Raw genomic sequence first — 18,183 nt, forward strand, 5'->3', positions numbered from 1 at the left:
CGACAGATCACCAGAGCGGACAGAGGGGTGCAACAGCGTCAGAGCATGATATAGGTGCTGACGGGTGGTGTACAGCTTGTGGCGAAGAGCTTGGTTAGCTCTATCCAGCCCATCAGCATGCAGAACCAGGTTCTAATGGTAGAAGGGCTCTCGGGTGACAGTGGAGTAGGCAGCAGTGTAGTATCCCTCCGCACCAACATCGGATGCGATAGCAATGTGCCTGAAGGGGGAGGTATCCAACTCCTGATACTCTCCACGAAGACGTGTCAGAGCAGCATAAGCAGCATCGTGGACCGCCATGTTGATAGTCACTCCAACACCATGAGCAGTGTGCAGCACGGTAGTGGAGTCATACTCCCGAGAGTAGAGGTGGACGATGGCACGGTACTGCTCCTGATTGAAATCCTGATACTCCTCATAGACGGTGTACTCAGGGTGCCAGCGATAACCCAGATAGGTCATCATCTCAACCAACACATCAGGTGATCCTGAGGCACCAATGGCCGTCGTGTGGCGCACGACCTGCCTCGTGGGTTCCATCTGAAAACAAAGATGTTTTCACAGGAGTCAAATGACAATATGGATAATGTTCAAATACTACTCTAAAGAATAACTAGGGCTTATCCAACTTTGGGGTGAACGTGGTCACGGGATCCTAGTGTTAGAGTTAGTAAAATCGTTCCACCCGAGTAGGAGAGAGTTCAGAGTCCCAGAGTAAGGATCGAGGAGTAAAAGATCCTAATACCACCCAGATGGCGACGTGGGCCCGTAAGGCACACAACCATGTTAGTAAAAAGTTTTGCAATGTCTAGACTCGACTTCAGCCAAGGAGTGTGGAAGGGGGATTCCTACAGGCAGTCGGCTCTGATACCAACTTGTGATGCCCCCGATTCAATCGTACACTAATCATACACGCAAACGTGTACGATCAAGATCAGGGACTCACGGGAAGATATCACAACACAACTCTACAAATAAAATAAGTCATACAAGCATCATATTACAAGCCAGGGGCCTCGAGGGCTCGAATACAAGAGCTCGATCGTAGACGAGTCAGTGGAAGCAACAATATCTGAGTACAGACATAAGTTAAACAAGTTTGCCTTAAGAAGGCTAGCACAAACTGGGATACAGATCGAAAGAGGCGCAGGCCTCCTGCCTAGGATCCTCCTAACTACTCCTGGTCGCTATCAGCGGGCTGCACATAGTAGTAGGCACCTCCCGAGTAGTAGTAGTCGTCGTCGACGGTGGCGTTTGGCTCCTGGGCTCCAACATCTGGTCGCAGCAATTGGGTATAGAAAGGGGGAAAAGAGGGTGAAAGAAACCGTGAGTACTCATCCAAAGTACTCGCAAGCAAGGAGCTACACTACATATGCATGGGTATATGTGTAAAGGGCCATATCGGTGGACTGAACTGCAGAATGCCAGAATAAGAGGGGGATAGCTAATCCTGTCGGAGACTACGCTTCAGGCCACCTCCATCTTGCAGCATATAGAAGAGAATAGATTGAAGTCCTCCAAGCAGCGTCGCATAGCATAATCCTACCCGGCGATCCTCTCCTCGTCGCCCTGTTAGAGAGCGATCACCGGTTGTATCTGGCACTTGGAAGAGTGTGTTTTATTAAGTATCCGGTTCTAGTTGTCATAAGGTCAAGGTACAACTCCAAGTCGTCCTGTTACGGAAGATCACGGCTATTCGAATAGATTAACTTCCCTGCAGGGGTGCACCACATAACCCAACACGCTCGATCCCATTTGGCCGGACACACTTTCCTGGGTCATGCCCGGCCTTGAAAGATCAACACGTCGCAGCCCCACCTGGACCAACAGAGAGGTCAGCACGCTGGTCTAAACCTAAGTGCCCAGGGGTCTGGGCCCATCGCCCTTAGCACACCTGCACGTTGCGTGGGCGTCCGGAAGCAGACCTAGCCTAGCAGGCGTTCCAGTCCAATCCAGTGCGCGTCGCTCAGTTGCTGACATCACGAAGGCTTCGGCTGATACCACGACATCGAGTGCCCATAACTGTCCCCGCGTAGATGGTTAGTGCGTATAGGCCAGTAGCCAGACTCAGATCAAATACCAAGATCTCGTTAAACGTGTTATTTTGAAATAACCGCGAACGCCGACCAGGGCCAGGCCCACCTCTCTCCTAGGTGGTCTCAACCTGCCCTGTCGCTTTGCCACAAAGATCCACTCAGAGGGCCGTCGGGACAAACGTCCTTTCGGACCCAATCCGTGGATCACTCGTGGGTACTCCTACGAGCCGACCCGTCTTTAGTCACCTCAAGTATCATATATAAAGTATATAGTATATACCCGTGATCACCTCCCGAGTGATCACGGCCCGATAGTATAGCATGGCAGACGGACAAGAATGAAGGGTCACTGATGATAAACTAGCATCCTATACTAAGCATTAGGATTGCAGGTAAAGGTAACAATAGTTGTAGCAACAATGACAGGCTATGCATCGGGATAGGATTAACGGAAAGCAGTAACATGCTACACTACTCTAATGCAAGCAGTATAGAGGAGAGTAGGCGATATCTGGTGATCAAGGGGGGGGCTTGCCTGGTTGCTCTGGCAAGAGAGAGGGGTCGTCAACACCATAGTCGTACTGGGTAGCAGCGGCATCGGTCTCGTTGTCTAGTGAGAGAAGAGGGGGAAGAAACAATAAATATATTGCAAACAAATGCATGACGATGCATGACATGACAAAGCGTGATGCTAGGTGTGCCCTAATGCGGTACGAGGTGGTACCGGTGAAGGGGGAAAAACATCCGGGAAAGTATTCCCGGTGTTTCGCATTTTCAGACAGATGAACTGGAGGGGGAAAGTTGCATGTTCGGTATGCTAGGGAGGCGTGGCGGACGAACGGGTTGCGTGTCCGGGTTCGTCTCATCGTTCTGAGCAACTTCCATGTACAAAGTTTTTCCATCCGAGCTACGGATTATTTTATATTAATTCTTAAAGTTTTAAATAATTTTCTAGGATTAACAGATTATTTTAATTCGAAATTGCATTTATGACGTCAGCATGTCATCAGCAGACAACTCTGACCGCTGACTGGTCAAGCTGACACGTGGGTCCCACTGTCATTGACTGAGTTTATCTAAAACAGATTAATTAGTTTAAATAGTGATTAGGTTACTCTAATTAGGATTAATTATGTTAATTAATTTAGTTAACTAATTAATTATATTTTTATTATTTATTTATTTAATTCTCTCTTTTTTAACACATTCTAGGGGCGAGGCCCACTTGTCATTGGTACAGGGGGGTTAATGGGCGCTGGCGGGTTACAGGCAGCGGGCGCAACGGGTGCCCAGCAACCGTTCGCCTGGGCGCACGCAAACCGCCGATGAGACGACGGCCAGAGGTGGTCGGGCCATGGAGGGCGTGGCCGGCGGGCGCGGCAGCGGCCACGGCACCGGACCGGGAAGGCGTGGGCCTGGCGTGGGGAGCGGCGCAGGGAGCAGCATCCTGGTAGGCAGGCACAGGCCAGGCAGGGCGATGGCGAGGCAAGCAGGGGGGAAGGGGGCGGCAGCTGCGGCTGTGCAGAGCAGCAGCGACGGGATCCGAGGGCGAGTGGCGGCAGTAGCAAGCAACGTGGCGGTTGCGGCGAGCGGGCGAGCAGGGCTGCCGACGGGCGAAGTCGGGGCGGCTCGGCAGGAGCCATGAGCAGGGGGAGGCACGCAAGGCGCCGTGGTGCGCGCCGGCGCACGCGCACATGACGCGAGGGAGTGACGGGCCACGCGGGGCGAGCTGCAGGTGGGCGCGACAGCGCAGGGGGGAGGAGGTCGGCACGGGGAGCTCGGCGGGTCGGCGAGCGGTGCAGCAGCAGCAAGGTTCGGGTGCGGGCGCGAACACACGTTGGCACAACTTCGGGCGCGTGTAGCACGCGACGTGCAGGCGCGGTGCGTGGCCGGGGCACGGGCGGCCGTGGGAGAGGCGGGGCGCGGTCTGGGCACGTGCACGCGCGGTGAGCGAGCGAGGGGGAGAGAGAGGAGGGGCGCGGAGGCCGTGGCCTCACCGGAGACGTAGGGTCTAGGGCAGCGAGTGTCAGGGGGAGGACGGAGACGACTTCGGCGGAGCGGTTGCAGGCCGGTGGGGAAGGGTGCCGGCGAGGAAGAGGAGGCAGGCCGGCGAGTTGGCGCGGGCTCCGGGCGGCGGCGCCCTAGCGCGGGGCGGCGAGGTCGTCGCGGCGACGGGCGATGGGATTGGGGGTTTGCCCCGATCCAGATCCAACAGGGGGGAGGAGTGGTGCGAGTGGGGAGTGGGGGTAGGTTAGGGTTTCGGTGGGTTTGGGGATAAGGGGAGTGGGGGTGGCCGCAGCTGGGCCGGTGGGTTGCGGCCTGGTGGGCCGAAGCCCAAGGGGCCGAGGGGCTTTCTCCCCCTTTTCTAGTTTTAGTTTTAGTTTTTCTTTTCTTTTTTTTATTTTCCTTTTCTGTTTTATTTAGTTTAGGGCATTTAGGTATTTTGTAAAATTGTGTCCTCTACACCATAATTACCAGTGCAATATTTGGCACCCACCGAACATTTTTGTTTCAACTTTTAAAAACTTTTGTTGTTTGCCATTTTTCTGAATTGATTTTTGAATCGGTTTCAACGAACGAAAGTTTAGCAACAGTAATCACCGATGACATGGCATCATTAGGAGAGTTTTACTGTAGCCTAATTCTCCGGGCGTTACAAACAGTTAATTCAATGGGTGCACTCAAAATTGTTGATATTTCAGTTGTTTGATCACATGACGCATTCATGACAGTAACAAGATTCTCTAAAATAGGTGGTGTGCTCAAATCAACAGGTAACTCAACACATGACGCATTCAAGTTAACTAGGCATGCATCATTCTCATGTGAAGTTATATCATCAATACCTTTACTGTTACCTTGTCGCAAAGATGTAGCTGATGTAGGTACGGACGTTGACAATGTACCATACCCTCGAGATGATGCCGTGCTCATAATCCGAGGTGCAATGGTGGAGGAACCAACCGGCGGCGGTGAGCATGAACTGGAATAGTAGTTGTTGTAGTCACCTAATGCATCCTCCTGTATCTGTGTCACACCCTAGTTAGTTCAAGCATTAGAGTGTGCATCATGTTTAAATTCCTCTTAAATTTGAAATGGGGAAGACAGAACCCCCAGCACCCCCCTGGAAACAACTAGGGTTTACTAAAATTATTTTCAATGAACCCAAAATGCCCTTCACAAAAAGTTCATCATTTCTGGATTGGGCTAAAACCCCTGGCAAAAATGGTGCACTCTTTTCTAGGACATTCTGGATTTTCTGAATTAAATCATAAGTATTTGAATTTGGGCATTTAAATGCTATAAAATAATTTAAATGCTCAAATAATTCTGGAAATAAGTGTGGGCTGTTGGGAATAATCTAAACAGAGCCTCTGATTATTTTCAGGATTTTTAAAGATGACTAGGTATTTTTAATAAAGCCCAACAGTTGCAGAAAAATAGAAAAAAACAAATCAGAAAAGAGAGAGAGAGAGAGAAAACCCACCTGGGCCTCACCTATGCTGGCCCAGCCCACCTGGCTTGTGCCAGTCGTCACCCACCTCTGCCAGTAGGCAGAGGCGTGTCGCCGGCGCGTGCACCCGCGGCCACCTCCTGCTTCCACCTCCCGCTGCCTCCTCGTCCCCATCCGAGCGCCATGGAGACGCCCAGCACCTCCCTGCACTCCTCCCCTCTCTCCCCCTCGACTCCCTCACCCTCTCCCGCGATGGCTGAGTGTGATCCTCGCCGCTGTTCACCGTAGTTGTCACCAGAGCCACCCCCTCGCCTCTCCGACAAGCCCATTAGCTCTGTGCTGCCGTCCTCGACCTCTCCGTCGACCCACGCAAGCTCGGACGACCCCAAGACGACGTGGTGACCTTCTTCCCCGTCTACGGCCGCCGGATGCCGTCGTTTGATTCGCCGGCCTCAAGTCCTCTCCGAGCTCACTAGCCTGCTCCGCGAGTTCCCTGTGAGCCCATCTTTCCTCCGCCCCTCTCCCCGTCGTCTCTTGCGACCTCTAGCCGTGGTTTCCACCTCGGCCGGAGCCCGCCGCCGCCTCCACGAAGCTCGCCATCGCAAGCAACCCCGCCTGGCCAAACCAATCACGTAGGCATGCTCTGGGCATCCCAAGGAAGCCGCAGCACGCCTCAAGCCGCTTGCTAGTGCACCGCAACCCTCGCGCCTGAGATCGCCGAGCTCCGGCCGCCGCACTTGCCCTCGCCGCCGTCGTCGTAGGGCACCCCAGCTGCTGCCGCTGGCCACAATGGATGCGCGCGAGCCTGGGCGTCTCGTAGAGCCCCTCCGCCGCTCTTCCGGTCGCCGGAGGGCGAGTTCCAACGCCCTCCACCGTCCCTGGCGTCGTCGGCGACGAGCCGCGGGTCAACTCCGGCGAGTTGACCTGGGGGTTTGACCCGCTGACCAAGGGTTTGACCTCCCCAAGCCCCTGCTTAATTAGCATTACGTTAATTAGTGTTAAATTAACTTAGTTAATTAGATGAGCCACTGACATGTGGGCCCAGGGCCTAACTAACCTAGTCTAGCACTAGCTAAACACTAACTAACTATGTTAGTTAGCCGTGACACTGACAGAGAGGGCCCACCAGTCAGGTTTGACCTGGGATGGCGCCTTTGGCCGCTGACGTCATAGTGACGCAGTGCTGACGCATTAATTCAATTAGTGGATTTATTCTTTAATAAGAAATTCCAGAAAATAGTCAAAACTTCTAAAAATCATAGAAAATCAACCATAGCTCCAAATGCAAAGATTTATATATGAAAAATGATCAGAAAAATTCAATCTATCCATCTGTAATGGTTTCATGCATGACAAAATAAGTTAACCTTGCTGTTTAAGCAGAACAAGGTAATGCACTAATAAGGCCATGTTTAATGAGCTAATATTTGAATCTTTGATTCAAATGAGTTCATCCCCTCTTGTTTTAGCCTGCATTAGGCCAAGACACTTTCATCTTGCCATGTCATAGCATGCATCATATTGTTGCATATTGCCATGTGTTGATTATGTTTCGGTGTGTCTTTCGTGGTAGGTTCTGCCTCCGAGGATAACCCCGAGTATCCGTATGAAGGGCAGTACCCTACTACCACTACAACAGGCAAGCAACCCATTGATCATTCCGATACAACCCATGTTCTCGCTTCTGCTCTTGCTTACTGCATTAAGACAACGTGATTCAAACTGCTGTGTACTACGGTAGTTGAACCCTTATCCTCTGCATGACCTGTCATTGCCACAGTAACTAGATGAAACCCACTAGCATGTGTAGGAGTTGATTGAGCCATGTATGTGATTCCTACCTTGCTATGCCTGCTATGCTTAGAGTTGTGTCAGGTATGGTTCATCTGGGTGATGGGCTAGAGTGAAATGATTATGTCGGTAATGTGAGGGATGTGTGCGACATGTTTTGGTAAAGGTATCGATGAGAGGCCATATAGGAGTACATGGTGGATTGTTTCATTGAGGTCGTCCCTAAGAACTGAGATCTGTATGTGTGATTTTAAGATTTAGCTACTACCATGCATTGGGATCCTTAATTGACCCTCTCGGCTTCTTAAATACCCTAGTACTCTATCCAGGAGTTGCAAATAGTTTCTGGTGTTTGTAGGTTATGTGTTGGCGGTCGTGCGTAGCGCTGACCCTAGGGGTGGGCTATGTTGCGGTAGATACACCGTGGCACGGTGTACCGAGTCATCCGTTTGGTGTCTCGGGAACCCTGTTCACATCGTTCGGGGCTGTATGTGGAAACCTCGGCCGGACTCCCTGCGGATGGAACCTGGATAGGCGATAAACCTGGACTAGAGACTTGAGTGTTTAGGTAGGCCGTGGCCGACACCCTCATTGGGCTTCCGCTTGAAGGTTGCCGAGTACATGTCGTGTAAACGGCGGTAAGTGGTGAGAGCGTGTGTGAAGAAGTACACCCCTGTAGGGTTAACATCATCTATTCGAATAGCCGCGTCCGCGGTAAAGGACTACTTGGTTGCCTATACAGTTCATAGACAAGTTAATGGATACTACTAAAAGACTCAAGATAAGTGTGAGTACCGAGGATGGCCCTCTCGTAGGATGACGAGAGAGGATCCCCGGTGGAGTATTGTGTTGGTGAGTAGTGGACTCGTGTGCGAAAACTATTTTACTAATGGAGTTCCGTAGGATAGCTTAGCCAAGAGTCAAAGCTGGCTTGCTGCAATAACCCCACCACCTTCTTGAGAATGAGCATGTATAGTAGGTTCTGTTGTAAGACTTGTTGAGTACCTTTGTACTCATGTTTGCTTAATTACTGTTTTCAGACGACAACACCGCCCCCTCCGATGGGTTCTATGTAGACCTTGACGTCGACGAGTGACTAGCCACCCAGGTGGTGATCCTGGCCATGGAGGGCCCTATGTAGATAGACAGGCTTCGAGAAGCCTTCTTTCTTTCTAGTGTCTGTACTCAGACTAGTTGCTTCCGCTTGTGCTTGTATGATTGTATGACTTGAGTGTCGGGTCATGTGACCCCTATCTGTATGAACATGTTATGTATGGCTCTCTGGAGCCTTTAAATAAAGCACTTGAGTTGTAGAGTTTTGTTGTGATGCCATGTTGTATGTACTCATATCGGGCATATTGTGTGTATGATTGAAATGCTTGGTATGAGTGGGATCCGACAATCTAGTTGTTTATCCTTGGCAGCCTTTCTTATGGGGAAATGTAGTCTAGTGTTCCTCGAGCCATAGTAGTCCGCTACAGCCCGGTTCACCGGAGTCCTGCTAGCCCAGCACTACTGCTCAGGACACTTGACTGGCCGGCATGTGTTTCACTTCGTTCCTATGTCTGTCCCTTCAGGGAAATGTCACGTGGTGACATCCGGAATCCTGCCTAGCCTGCTACAGCCCGGGTTTCCCCGGAGTCCTGTTAGCCCGGTGCTACAACCCGGAATCACTCGCTGATGACCGACATGCTCGATGTGATTCATGTATGCCTATCTCCATAGGTCTGTGCCGCTTTGGGTTCACGACTAGCCATGTCGGCCCGGGTTCTCTGTCATATGGATGCTAGCGACACTATCATATACGTGAGCCAAAAGGCGCAAACGGTCCCGGGCCATGGTAAGGCAACACCCGTGGGATACCGTGCGTGAGGCCGCAAAGTGATATGATGTGTTACCGGCTAGATCGATGTGGCGTGGAATCGGGGTCCTGACAATCTGCCTCTCAAAGGTACAATCACGGACATACATACCAGTAATGCAACGAGGAATATACTGAAATCTTGCCTGAATATCATGGTTCAAACCACCAAAGAATCTATTCATTGTATCATTCTCAGATTCTTCTATGTCACAATGATGCATATAAGATTTGAACTCTTGGTAGTAAGCATGAACAGTGTTGTTGCCTTGTTTAAATTGTTCAAATTTGCGAAGCAATTCACGACGATAGTAAGGAGGGAAAAATTGTTGTCTCATTATAGCTTTCAAAACTTTCCAAGTTGTGGGTTGGTTATCAATGTTTTTCTTACAATGTACACTCCACCAAACAGAAGCAAAACTAGTAAATGCTCTAGTGGCTGCTCGCACTCGCTCAAGTTCAAAAAAGTCATGGTGACTAAAAACTTGTTCTTCTTCAAGCTCCCAAGCTAGATAAGTAGTAGGATTAAATCTACCCTCAAATGACGGTAAAAAGATAATCTGACCATGTGCTTGTGTGTGTTGTCCCAACTCTCGTGATGGTGAAGATGTGTCCGTCGTCCAAGAACTTCTATCTTCGGAACCTGTCATGATTAGTAGAAACAAGAAACAAAATTCAAGAATAATGTTCCTATGAACTACTAGGGTGTGGTGGTAAAGCGCTCACAGTAAAGCAAATATCAATATATTACAAGTTCTTACCAAGCAGCAGGTGGTGACAGGCAACCAGCGGTGTCAAATAACTCTGAAGATTGTGTAAAGCGATTGCCAGGGGAATGTACGTATACACGGTGTAGAAATATGTGGAGCTGGGTTGGCTATATATGGTAGCAAAAGATTAGCAATAATCAATTCAGAGATGCAATGTTGAATAAATGCTCAACGGCGGTACTGTGCTGGTCCTAGGCTAGACCGTACTAGAGACGCGAGCCTAGAACACTAACAAAATCACGGCGCTGCACGTAAACAAGGGAGGGGCACACTCTGAATTTTTTTCTCTTTTTTCACTTTTTTGCAATTTTTTTTCTTTTTTTCTCTTTTTTTCCTCACACTTCTTTTTTCTTTCTCTCTTCTTTTTCTCTAACTTTTTTTCTCTTTTTTTGTTTTTTTCTCTCTCCCTCTTTCCAAAACAAACTAGATAAGATGCAGATTGGATCTAGGGAAGATGTGAACGACCTCAACTATGATTTAGACAATGAACGATGGGTAGCACGTGGTGGAAATTGATGAATGGGTGGTGGACAGCGAAAGGGATAACGATGCAGCGGCGGCGTGACTAATGTGAACAGAACTCGAAACTCTAAACGAACAAGACACTAAGACCAGCAACTCGACATGACAATGCAACCGATAATTCAACTATGCAAGCAATGAAAAGAAAATTGCAAAGGCTCAGACTGGCTTGGACAAAGGATGAATAGATCTAACTTTTTTTGTGGCTTTTTCTTGGACAATAGGTAAGAAAATAAATCTAATCTAGGAAAACTAGAATTTCTCACCGAGCAACCTGAAAACTGATACCACTTGATAGAGGTGAGGGTCCCGATCTTTCGATGAGATGATAACTATCGATTTGGTGGAGACGACTTTGACGATCCGACTACAAACGTGCACGACGTTGCGCCTTAGCAATCGCTAAATCAATCTCCTGAGGTTACTGACGATGCTGGAAGCACGGTCAGCCTGACCACGAAGGTCTATTCCTGCAAGCAATCGAAGAATGAGCAAGAATATGACAAAGCAATCTGAATATTGCAAATATATATGAAGTATTGATAATGGTGGGGATCCGTAAGCGGTCTTGGTCTGGTCGTTGGACACAAACGAAGTACACGAAGTTGCAATGGCTAACTTTTAACAAAACAAATCCCAAGCAAAAAGCTACTAGATGGATATACTTATATAGGAGCAAGGGGTGGCGGCCAAGGAGGTGGGAGGACGTCCTAAGGCAGCCTAAAACTAACCCTAGGTCATACAAGGCTCATGGGCCCAAGTGGAGGTGATGCAACACCTTTGGGCTTATAGTTTGACTCGGATTTTGCTGCAACGTCAGATTGTTTCGTCTATAACTCAATGCTCCGGACGAATTTAAAGGTGAATCCAATTGGGTTGGAAAGAGAACGAAATCTAGTTTCCAACAAAAAAAGAATCACCCAATTCGGAGTCCGTATGAAAAAGTTGTTTGCGTTTTGAGTCAGGTATGTCTGTGCAGTCCGAATCTGAATCCAGAACGTGAGAGACTTGGACTCTATCTTCTCTTGGCCCAAAAGTGACGTGAGAGGACTTTTTGAACAGAACCTAAACTTCTCCTTTTCCCCTTATCTTCATATGTGGATTGTACAAATGTCCCATACACCTGCAATTACACAAAACACAAAAGTGTGTGAAGTATTTTTGTTCTGGATAACATAAATAGATTATTGAATAGTTTGCATTAGAAATCACCTGACAAATATGCATGTATGCAATATGTTTGGTCGTATTCAAGGTAGCCATATCCTCATCACCAAAGTTACCTTTTCCGAAGATTGTGGATGTAACAAGTACGATCTCACGTGATGCTATAATAGGGGAATTGGTACCGGGAATTGTTTCTCACACCTACAAGTAAAAGGCTTATGGAGGAGCTCGGTTAGGATGGTGGCAAAAATTTCAAGCAAATGTTAGTCAAGATGTCGATAAGGTTGAGAAGATTCACAAAAATGCAAGTAAAAACAAATAGATCAAACCCAAAGGTATCACTAGGAACACACACACGGAAGATAGATGGGATCCGCACAACCAAGGGGTGAGCTCAAAATGTGCAACCACGGAAAATGCTCTTGTTGTGCGAACACTAGAGAGACGCTAGCTCGATTGCTCAAATGGGCTAGATACGCATGTGCACCAACCTATAAGAGAAACATGTCGTCTTCAATCCCAACTATGTTACGTATGAGGTGTCAAAGATGATATGCAAAAATGGCTCGATGCTATTGCTTACAAGCTCTTTGTTTCCCCTCTTTTGCTTAAAAGCTTTGCTTGTTTTTTTAAGCTAGAGCCAAGTATGATATGAGACAAGTATGTAAGATATGCACGGGAGAGACTTATGGCACTAAGATGGTAACAAGATTACTACGGTGCACAATAGCGTGGCCCGGCAATTCTCAACTTGCTAGTCTTGATGGGTAAGCTACGCGAAATGGCTCGAGTTATCAATGCAAAAGCAAGGGTGAGATGTCGTCGCGGTTACCGTCCGATCTTACGGTAAGAATGAAGTTGTTGAAGCTGGTGTGGTGTCTGAGTTGATGATCGAGTGGCGGCGATGATGATGTCCAAATGCGCCTAAGTAGCCGAAACACCTTAGGACACAAGAGAAGCCGCGGTCCGAAACTCAAACAACCACGAGAAATAGTGCGGAAGAACACTAGTGTTGGTATGGAAGCAAAATGGTGCAAAACAAAAGATGACCGAAAGTTTCTGGATGGTCCGTGCGCACGGGGTAAGTGAGGCCCGTGTGCACGGGGTCCCGTGTGCACGGGGTGTGCTGGGAGCGGAAGAAAAACTCCGGATCCATGGGGATTTTCCAAGGTAAGGCAATTTCGAGGGTTTGGAAGGTGGGGAAGCAGGAAGATGGGTAGATCCACTTGCCAAACTCCAAATTCGTGGATCAAAACAATCAAATCTCACAAGATCCAACAAATTGCAAGAAAAAAAATTTGGGCTATTTTTGTGGGGATTTTCGAATTTGGACGAAAAACAACAAAATCAAGCTAGCAAATGAGGGGATGGGACTCCAAGATGTGAATCAACCTTGCTCATGATACCAAATGATATAGGATGAAATCCTAGAGGGGGATCTTTTCACGCTTGGAGGGGGAAAAGGGCAAACTCTCAAGAACACAAAGACTCAAACAATTCCCCAATTACACATCCACTAGAATAGCAATATAAGATCCACAAGTCACAAACACAATCAAAGGAAAGATACAATGGCAAAGTTCTTCCCACTCCTAGGAGATGAGGTCTTGAAGATAGTCTTCTCCTAGAGGAGGTCTTGAAATCCACTAGGATTCTTCCCAAAGGGGTCTTGATTCCACAAGTGGGAAGGTAGAAGGAGCAAAGCTCACAAATATCTCATCTCATACTTTGCTAACCCTAAACATAGCCCTACGTATGGTTTATATAGTCTTGGGGTAGAAGTAGATGAAGAGGGGCTCGAATTGGGGATCACAGCCGTCCATCCTGGGAGGCCCGTGCGCACGGGGTAAGTTGGGCCCGTGCGCACGGGGATCCCATGGGCACGGTACAGGCCCGTGCGCACGGGGTGCTCCAGCGCCAGCTCCCTGTGTAGTCCGTGCGCACGGGGTCTTCGAGGCACGTGGGCACAGGGTCGCCTGAGAGGTGCAGAGTTGGTCTTGTTGCACTCCTTCTTCCTCCTTGTGGCCTTGGGGTCCTTCTCCTTGGCCTTCGGGATGCTCCCCAACTTCTTGGTGGCGGTCATCCTCATACCTAATGATGCACAATGATCCAAGGTGAGGTAGCGATCAAGTCCAATAGATAATCATGTAAATCTTGAAGAGGAGCGGGTTCACCTTAAGTCCGGTAGGTCCACTTGGAGCTTGATGTGCTATGAAGGTGTACATGGTGATGTCCATAGGATGCTCCGCATCACTTCTTGTACTTGTTGCAACAAAACCGCTGTTTTACCAATACATTGGTGCGAGCTGTCCGCCTAGAGGTGTTAATCTTGACAGAGAAACCCATCCGTAGGGCGTATTTGTTGTAGTGATCCTTAGCAATTTGAAGACTGCCAAACCTCATGCCAGTATAGGGTTCCATGGGCTGAGAACCAGCCTCATCCTCTCTTTCCTCTCCTTGCACAACGCCGTCAACAACACCAGCTCCGAGCTCAGTCCTGGTTGGACCAGGAACATTTGCCGCGGTGCTCGTCATCAAGAGTATGGTTCTCTGACTGCAAAGACACATCACAGGGGCACCACGGGTTGATGACTGCCCTGCCACATTGTCATGGCCTATAGGGTTAGGCACACGGGTTATCTGCGTGTAGTAAACAGAGCGCCCATTTTCTGTCTCATAATCAGCATTAGCTCCTGGTGGTACGCTGGGTTGTTGTTGATCCACATCATGAGGAATCTCATTGAGATCAGGAGGCAACTCATTGAGATCAATCATTTTCCTTTTCTTTTTTTGCTGCTGCCACACACCCACTGCACATAAAAAAGATGGAAGTGATGGCATCAATTTAATCATGTAAGAGTGTTTCAAACAACCTAAAAACTTTTCTGTTTCTGTATGCTACAACACAATCATAAGCACTTGCACACCATTATGACAATCTTAGTTGCAAAAGCTACATATCTATAGCAGAATCTTTTTTTATAACATGTACGCATTTTTTATTGCACAAAGTGATTATCTTAGTTGCACAGTTTGCAGTAAATAGGTGGCATAGATAAAGAACATGACTTTTTTTACTTCAGTGTTGTTCTGACTTTTTCCTTTATTTGCTACAATGATCTGCAGGTTTTCTGTTGGCAAGGAGCTGATTTAGATTTTTCTGCACATAATTTGGACATAATTTGATGCTACAATTGAGATGAAAAATCCAGGTGAAATAAGAAAGAAGATTTGGATGACAGATTATAGATATATATTTCATCATCGTTTCTGTTTTTAATTCTAGTATATTGAACATATTTTTACACTATAGCTTCGCAATAGGCGTGGTACAAGAATATATGTGTGGGACAAGAATATATGCGTGACTATTTTTACTATGGTTTGTGGTTTCATTAGCCTACTTTATTTTTCTGTTGCACAAATTGTTGGAGAAGTTGGTATGCATCATTGTGTGGTTTTCACAAAAGTTCTTTGTGTTTTTGCTGCCGTACTACAAATTTTTGGTTTTGGTCAGGATGCATGTTTCAGTTGGCCAGGATACATGTTCAGTTGGCTAGGATCATGTTTTTCAGCTAGCCAGCATGCATATTCAGTTGGTCAGGATACATGTTTCAGTTGGCCAGGATCATGTTTTTCAGCTGGCTAGCATGCATGTTCAGTTTGGCCAGGATACATATTTTAGCTGGCTATGATGCATGTTTTTCAGTTGCACATTTATGGATTTTTGGTTGCAGAGATTCTACAATTTCTTAATGAGTTCATTTGCAAACAACAAGTTCAAGTCGGTAGAATGCATGTTTAGTTTTGGCTACAATGCATGTTGAGTTTGGCTAGTATACAAGTTTTAGTCCGGCAAAGATGCATGATATTTGCAACTGATCCCCTATGCTTGATATCCCAACCAAATAGTCATTGTTATTCATTTTTTATTGCACATATACTTCAGGTTTCCTAAAGTCTTCACTCAAAAAACATCCAGTTCATGTGGGGTACAATGCATGTTTTAGTTTGCCTAGCATGCATGCTGAGTTGCCAGAATACATGATTCAGTTGGCTGGGATGTATGTTCAGTTGCACATATATGCATTTTTAGTTGCACATATTCTTTCGACAGTTAATGTGTTCGTTTGCAAACAATAACTACAACTTGGTAGAATGCATGTTAAGTTTTGGCTACATTGCATGTTGAGTGGGTTAAAATTTAGTTTTAGTTGGCCAGAAAATATGTTTTAGTCCGCTTGCTAAACACATGGGGGGGGGACTTGGCTGGCATGCATGTTAGAAAACATGTTTAGTTTTGTTAACGTTGATCTCAAACCATGTTTAATGTGCAACTAGAAAGCTGTGCAACTGAACCTAACGACTTGTGTTTAGTTGCACGAACAAGAAAATAATAGACTTGTGTTCATGGTTGGTTTTCAGTTTGCAGACATGACACTCATGGGGGGTGATGGTGTGATGTTGACAATGAGGTAATGTGGCAGATCCACTTCTTTCTTGAAGCAGCTTCATCATGGATTTGTGTTAGATCCATGGAGAAGAGGGTTTACAGATGCAATACAAGAAGGCTTGCCTGATGCTGCTGCCTGGTATGGCTCTGATTACCCTGCCCTTAGATCAATTTTTTGAAGCAGTTTCTTTTACTTTAGAGCTGCCATCGCAGCTGTATAGGAGGAGAAAAAAGAACCTTGGACCCCCTTCTTTCGTGGAGAAGAAGAAGGCAACATGCGGGTGTGGGGGCGAGCGGTCGTAGGAGAGGGCTGGAACGCTGGATAGGTACAGCTGGCCACGTGGGTGGTCCTTTTCTGTTTGGGATTTTTTTTGAACGGTCACCGGGGGGGAGGGTATCCCTCCCCACCTGAATATATTGCTCAAAAAGCTGCCAAAAGCCAAGAGTCACCCCTTAAGCCTTGGCTGATCCCGTTTATAAGGAAAACAAGATCGAAAACCTAAAGAAATTGACCCCGTTTATGAGGGAAACCGGGCTGAAAACCATACAAGTAACAAGGTTACGGAAGAGAGAGAGAGAGAAAAAATAACGCCCAGGACATGGCATGCCTAGCTAGCAGACGGAAGGATCATCGCCATGAAGTACACCAGTAGAAGTGGGGTGTCGTCGAAGGATCACAATACCAAGACTTTGCAAGCAGCCTAATGCCCAAACCGGCGTGCGTACCAAACCCCACGGCGCAACTCAGGAGCATCCACAATCAACGAGTGCAACTGAACACGAACCTTGACCGAGAGCTCCACCACGGAAATTCGGAACGATTAGCAAGTTGGGGAGGCATCTTGCGCCATCAATGAGCAAAGATGAACCGAGACATCACCAAAAGCATGAAGCTCGCCGCAACACATCGGCAGCCATGGGAGGGCCTTGATCATGCATAGCAATAGAGACAAGACACCTTCATGAGGGGGAGACAGATGGCTGCCCTGCGACGCCAAAGGCACCGCCGCCGACCCCCAAGAAACACCACCGAACAACCACCATCGACCCCTGCCGGTCGCACCACCACCACCATCAAACCCATCGACATCCCCGCAACGAGCAGCTACCCAACACGGCAACCGAGCTGACTTCTAGATGAGGCCTTCAGGAAGGGTTGCGACGCAGATTGCGTCGCCATCATCTGTTCCAGGCAAACCTGGAACCAGGGTTTCCCCTGAAGTTATGGAGAGGTTGGCGACACAACAACATACAACGACGCCTTCAAGAAGGTTCGCGGCGCCCGTGGGCGTCACCGTCATTGGCTCCGGTCAGAGCACGGCTTTCACCGAGTTGAGCATGCACACCCAAACTCCAAGCACCGGTTGAACTGGGTAAAAATGCTCACCTGCACCAGCCGACGAAGAGGGCCATGGCAGCCCCGCCGCCGCCCATGGCCCAACCACTTGTGAGCCACCAGAGGCTGGAACCAACTCCACTTCGCACTGAAGCATCCGGCGTCCAGATCCAGCGCCCTCTCGCGGAGCAGTAAGAACCAGCCGCCAAAAGGGGAATATCCAGCCACCCCACTGCACCACCTCCATCTCCCTGCAACCACCGCCAGCCCACAGATCCGGGCGCGAGGCCCATGGATCCGGCCAGGGACGGTCGCCAACGGCGACATGAAGCCCATGCCTGAGCTGCCGCTGACCACCCCCGAGCACCACCGCGCCACAGCATGCGCCCACCTCCGCGAGTTCCCGCACGCATGCCCCAGCCCCGGCCGCCTAGACACGGCCGCGCGCCACCCCACAGCGCGCCGCCGTGGTCAGGCACGCCGCGCCGCCGCCACCAGATCCGGGGCCGCTGCCCCGGGCACCGAGCTCCGCCGCGCAGAGCGACCAGAGGATCCCCTCCCCCGTTTGAGGAAGGGGCCCGCCGCCACCGCTGCAGGGCCAGCGGCAGCGGCGGCGGGGGGAGGCGGAGGGGAGAGCCGGCGGCGCCGCGCGATTTTTCGCCCCCGAGTCACTCGGGAGGGAGCGACGCGGGGGAGTTTTTTTGCCTGGTCCCGTACCCTTCTGTCTGGGATTGACTGCTCGATCAGTTCGGTTTGATAACCATCTGTCTCTTTCTTTTCTGTACCGCGAGGG

At 48.8% G+C, this 18,183-nt stretch overlaps 1 protein-coding gene across 1 annotated transcript; it reads right to left on the reverse strand.

Moving 5' to 3' along the window:
- Window positions 1-13,494: 13,494 nt before the first annotated feature.
- LOC125537062 lies at window positions 13,495-18,139 on the reverse strand. The gene is made up of 2 exons (XM_048700356.1): window positions 17,442-18,139; window positions 13,495-14,411 (listed from the first exon to the last, which is right to left on the reverse strand). Exons 1-2 carry the CDS (start codon window positions 17,635-17,637, stop codon window positions 13,852-13,854), a joined length of 756 nt encoding a protein of 251 aa, XP_048556313.1. The 5' UTR covers window positions 17,638-18,139; the 3' UTR covers window positions 13,495-13,851.
- Between the last annotated feature and the right edge of the window lie 44 nt (window positions 18,140-18,183).

The sequence above is a fragment of the Triticum urartu genome, chromosome 2, assembly GCF_003073215.2.
Source record: "Triticum urartu cultivar G1812 chromosome 2, Tu2.1, whole genome shotgun sequence".
Taxonomy (NCBI): domain Eukaryota; kingdom Viridiplantae; phylum Streptophyta; class Magnoliopsida; order Poales; family Poaceae; genus Triticum; species Triticum urartu.